This window comes from Elephas maximus, chromosome 12, assembly GCF_024166365.1.
Source record: "Elephas maximus indicus isolate mEleMax1 chromosome 12, mEleMax1 primary haplotype, whole genome shotgun sequence".
In the NCBI taxonomy this organism is placed as follows: domain Eukaryota; kingdom Metazoa; phylum Chordata; class Mammalia; order Proboscidea; family Elephantidae; genus Elephas; species Elephas maximus.
In genome coordinates, this window is record NC_064830.1 from 81875465 (window position 1) to 81881464 (window position 6000).

Sequence of the window (6000 nt, forward strand, 5' to 3'; positions counted from 1 at the left end):
GCAGAAGAACTAGATGGTGCCTGGCCACAACCGATGACTGCCCTGACAGGGAACACAATAGAGAACTCCTGAGGAAGCAGGAGAACAGTGGGATGCAGACCCCAAATTTTCATAAAAAGACCATACTTAGTGGTCTGATTGAGACTAGAAGGGACCCGGCAGTCAGGGTCCCCAAACCTTCTCTTGGCCCAGGACAGGAACCATTCCTGAAGCCAACTCGTCAGACATGGATTGGACTGGACAATGGGTTAGAGAGAGATGCTGATGAGGATTGAGCTACTTGCACCATGTGGACACTTGAGACTATGTTGGCATCTCCTGTCTGGAGGGCAGATGAGAGGGTAGAGGGGGTTAGAAACTGGCAAAATGGTCATGAAAGGAGAGACTGGAAGAAGGGAGCGGGCTGACTCATTAAGGGGAGAGTAAATGGGAGTATGTAGTAAGGTGTGTCTAAGTTTGTATGTGAGAGACTGACTTGATCTGTAAACTTTCACTTAAAGCACAATAAAAAATATTTTTAAAAAAAAGTCTTTTTAATGACTTGCTTGTACTCAGAACAAAGGTGAGATAAAAATCAAAGAACCAAAACAGAAAAGAAAAAATTATCAACCTAAAGCCTAGTAGTGAGCAGTAATGAAATGCAAAAGCCAGCTTGCCCTAAAGCAATTTCTAATACCAGTACTAAGATGGAATATGAACTTTGAACCCATTGCAAAGTAGATAGCTTAACCTGAGATTCCCGTATTAATCGATAACCTTGAAAGATGAACACATATTTTAAGTCCCAGATTGAGAGCATTCATTTACACTGAACTGAAGCAAGCATAAATCCACTTAGAAGGAAAGCATCTCCAACTTCAGCCCTTAAGATTTCCACAGATTAAAATCACACATTGTAAGGTAATAATCAAACCCAGCAATAATAGAAAGAAGTCACAATGAAGGAGATTAAACATAGATGCAAACAATTTCAAACTCCAAAAACTTCAGGTATTTAAAATAACAGTACGGATATAAAATGACTTTGGGAGTTCCACTTCCAGAATAGCAATGTGAAGAGCCCTGTGAAATTGGTGAATTATTTTGGGGGAAAAAGCCATTTAAAATCTCTGGAAATGGTCCTAAGAGCATACAGCAAATGAAAAAAACATTTATCCACCAAAATCTACTGTAACTTTGTAAGAACAAGATTCTGTGGCATTTGAACTACAACCCATTCCCTTTCTCTGCCTTCCAGCCCAGTGTGATCAAAACTCGTAGGACGTAAAGCCAAGAACACGAGGCTCCCTCTCACAATGAGAAGCAACATCAGAAAATGCTGCATGGGGAGAGGGAAGAAAGACTTCACTAAAATAATCCACCCAATCACTAAAAAAATAAGCAGGCAAACAACAATAACAAGTACCTGAAGTGGAGACCAGTACCCAGAGTTTTCAACAAAAAATTATGGGACATAGTTTTGAAAAAACAGGAAAATGCCTGGAAGCATTTATCCATCTACACTGAGGAATTTGGAAGCTGGCTACCTGCCCAACTGCTTGGAAGAGATCTATATTCGTTCCCATTCCAAAGAAAGATGGTCAAACAATGTAGAAATTATCCAACAGTATTAGTAATATCACACGTTAGTAAATTTTTGCTCATGAAAATTCTAGACTGACTGCAGACATACATTGGCAAGAAACTGCCAGAAGTTCAGGATGGACTCAGAAGTACACATGGAATAAGATATGATTACTGTTGTCAGATGGATCTTGGCTGAAAGCAAAGAATACCAGAAAATTTTACCTATGTTTTATCACCGACATGAAGGCATTTGACCGATTGGATAATAAACAAATTGTAGATAACGTTACAAAGAGTGGGAATTTCAGAACACTTAATTGTGCTTGTGCAGAACCTGTACACAAATCAAGAGGAAGTCATTTGAACAGAATAAGGGGATACTGTGTGGTTCCAAATTGGAAAAGGTGTGTGGCTGGGTTGTATTCTTTCACCTTACTTATTCAATCTATATGGGGAACAAATAATCCACGAGGCTGGATTTATGAAGAGCATGGTATTAGGGTAGGAGGAAGACTCATTAACATCTTGCCGTTTGCAGATAACCTTGCTTGCCAAAAATCAAGATGATTTGAAGCACTTATTGGTGAAGGTCAAAGACTACAACCTTCAGTATGGGTTATGCCTGAACCTGAAGAAAACAAAAATCCTCAAAACTGAGTCAATAAACAACATCATGATATATGAAGAAGAAATTGAAGTTGTCAATAATTTCATTTTACTTGGGTCAACAATCAACATCCATGGAAGCAGCAGTCAAGAAATTGAATGACATATTACATTGGGCAAATCTGCTGCAAAAGACCTTTTTTTTTTTTAAGTTTTAAAAAGCAAAGATGTCACTTTGATTAAAGTGTGCCTGACCTAAGCCGTGGTGTTTTCAGTAGTTTCATATGCATGCAAAAGCTGGACAATGAAAAAGGAACAGAGAAGAATATTTGTTGATGAATAATATTGAATATTCCGTGGACTTCTAGAAGAACAAACAAATCAGTCTTTGATTAGCTGAAATTAAAAAGATTGACGATACCAAGAATTGGTATAACCCATTGCTATCGAGTCGATTCCAACTCATGGCAACGCTATAGACAGAGTAGAACTGTCCCATAGGGTTTCTAGGGAGTGGCTGGTGGATTTAAACTGCCCACTAAAAAAAAAAAAAAAATTTTTTTTTTTTTACTTTTTGGTTAGCAGCCATAGCTCTTAACTGCTGCGGCACCTGGGCTCTGAAAGAATTGGCATAGATGTGGATAAACGAGCACTCTCCTACATGTCTGGTGGGAATGTAATATACTTGAAATATTTTGGCATTATCTGCTAATGTTAAAGATGCTCAAACACCTGCCCCAGCATTTTCACTCCTTAGGAAAATGATTAAACATAAGCACCAGGAGATAGGTAAAGACTGTTTGGAACAACCTAATACATAATAGTCTCAAGCTGGAAACTGTAAATTATTGATAGCTGCATAACAAATTACCGCAAAATTTAGTGACTTCAAACAACAATAAACACTTATTTTCTCAAAGTTTCTATGGGCTAGGGATTTAGGAGCAGCTTAGCTGGGTGGTTCTGGATCAGGGTCTCTCATGAGGTTGCAGTAAAGCTATTGGCTGAGTATGCAGTGGTCTGAAGAATGACTGGAGCTGGATGATCTGCTTCCAAGATGGCTCACTCACATTTACAGTTCCTCACCGCATGGACCTCTCCTTAGGCTTCTTGAGTGTTTTCACAACATGGTGGCTGACTTCTCCCAGACCAAATGATCCTAGAGAGAGCAAGGTGAAGCACAATGTCTTTTATTAACTAGCCTCAGAAGTAATGCTGCATTATTTCTGCAATAACCTATTGGTTACACAGGTCATCCCTATTAACTGGGAGGGGACTATACAAGGATGTGACTACTAGGAGATTTACCTACCAGGAGATAAGACTAATTAGGGTACAACACCATATGTCCACCAACAATAGAGATGTATTCATACTCTGAAAACATTATAGTAATGAAAATGAATAAAGTATATGTATACACAGTAACATGGATGAATGTTTATAATATTAAGTGAAAGAAGCCAGATAAAAATAATATATGGCTGTACGCATATAAAAAAAAGTAACCAAAAAAAGGCAAAACCAAACCATAGTATTTAGGGCCGGAGACTTAGGTAACAAAACTTTGAAGAATAACAGAAAAATGCTTACCGTAAAAATCAGGAATTGTTTCTTTTTAAGGATGAGAAAGTAAAGCAGACTAGGTAGTGGCATATGGGTGACTTCTGCAGTGCTGGCTGTCAGTTACATGTGTGTTAACTTTATTATAATTCACTAAAATGTACACTTATGTTTCATACATATTTTATATGTTTGATAGATTTCACAATAAAATAGGTTTTAAATTTTTTTAATTAATCGTGAAGGCTAGGTATGAACTCATTACAAAAGGAAATAATTATCATTGACATATAGTTTATTTCTTTAAAAAATATCTTAATCTCAATTAATTCCATTTGTAATAATCTCCAATGTGTGATTATAAATCTACATACATCTTATTAATTAGGAATGGCTACATTATAACAATAACAAGTAATATTGTAACCATTCCTAATTTATAGGATTATTTGCATTTATTATTACAGACTTGGAGATTATTGCAAACGGAATTACTTGGATTAAAATATTTTAAAGAAATAAACTATGTGTCAATAGTAGTGCCCTCCTCTTGTAAGTCAGTCCCTGGGTGGTGGAAACGGTTAATAACGCTCAGCTGCTGACTGAAAGGTTAGCGGTTTGAATCCACTCCTTGAAAGTCCTGGCAGTCTACTTCTGAAAAATCAGCTGCCAAAAACCCTATGGAGCACAGCTCGACTCTGACACACATGGGGTCACTATGAGTTGAAATTGACTGGATGGCAACTGCAAAAAAAAAAAAAATTACTGCTATATTTTCAGATTATAACATCTCATTCCTTTAGTGAATGCCTTCTATAAAAGGAACAGGAACACATTTGTCTGACACTGGTGTCTTATATATGAATTTTCTCTTTCACTGAGAGTGACAGTTGCTTAATCATGAGAGTAGTAAACTGCTGTCCCTTTCACACACACACATACACACAAGCACACACCATGACTAGAAAAAGAAACCACACCCAAATATTATGAGCATAGGTTCAGGACTAAGTTTAGGAATAGAGTCCTATAAGAATTTTAGATTCCATGTAAGTCTCAGGTTTTGCAAAGTGAGCATGTGAGCTATCAGTTTTTTCCATGCCTAAAACTGAGTAGCCTATACTCTGCAATTTTTACAAGCTGCAGGCATTAAGACCATATTTCAGTAGGAAGTAAATCTATTGAAATAATTAGTAAGGTCATGTATACCAAAGAGAATGGGCTTTTGGATTATGTTATTTTTTGTATGAGCTATATATATTCTCTCTGTCATTAGTGTGAGTAATTGGAATAAGAATTACTTGGGTATTTTTTAAAACTTTATCGCATACTGGATCCCTCTCCATTTCTCATCTGTCATAAATTTCCTTTCTTAGGTAACATCATAAACCAGGAATATCAAGGGATTCTCCACTACTACATTCCCAAAGAGGACATTAGCTGGGGAAAGGTGATTATGGAATTATACACTTGAGTGGGTTTTTTTTAATATTATAAGTTAATAGAGAATAGATAGAAAGCACCGAGATTCAAGTGTATGGAATGGGAACCTAACATTAGGGGAGGAGCAAAGCCTTTAGGTTGCCTTTCAAACGTCCCTGTAGCTTAATTGATGGCGACCTCTGCCCCTGAATCATACTAATACCCTGAGTGAGGTTGGAAGACTGCCTTCTCTGTGTTTTTATTCATCTTTTCCTTCTACTTTCTCACTTCCTCCTTTTATATCTTTATGTCCCCAGCATAAACCTTTAAGAAGCTAGGGGATGGTGGGGTGGGCAAAGGATTCATCTAGGGGGATTGCAAAGGTAATTCCACCATTTTTTTTTTTCCCTGTCAAAGGTGTTTAGGATTTTGGAGGACGCTAAATTGCTATTCAGTTTAGAAGACTATTCATTCAGTCAGATAACACTGGAACAAATCTTCCTCACCTTTGCTAATATTGATAAAATGAAAAAGACCGGAAAATAAAGCTGCTGTGAGATTCATTTCCAACCAGTGACCCTTAAACATCTTTCTCAGACGGCTGCTCACACCTGGATACCTTGAGGGACATTTCTCTCTGTGTGTATATCTTTGTGTGTGTGCGTGTATTTGATTCTCTTTATTGGTGGTAGTTACGTTCTATAAAAACAAAACCAAACTCATTAAATTGATTCTGACTCTTGGTGACCCCATGTGTTACAGAGCAGAACTGCTCCATAGGATTTTCTTTATGGAAGCAGATTACCAGGCCTTCCTTCTCTGGTGCCACTGGGAGGGTTCAGA

General features: G+C 37.5%; 1 protein-coding gene across 1 annotated transcript in view; it reads left to right on the forward strand.

Moving 5' to 3' along the window:
* Positions 1-5703, forward strand: part of LOC126087506 (phospholipid-transporting ATPase ABCA3-like) — a 249445-nt gene extending 243742 nt beyond the window's left edge. Inside the window, exons 29-30 of the mRNA XM_049905037.1 lie at positions 5112-5185; positions 5575-5703. Coding sequence (XP_049760994.1) covers positions 5112-5185; positions 5575-5703 — 203 coding nt within the window. The remainder of the gene's footprint in view (positions 1-5111; positions 5186-5574) is intronic.
* Positions 5704-6000: the final 297 nt, after the last annotated feature.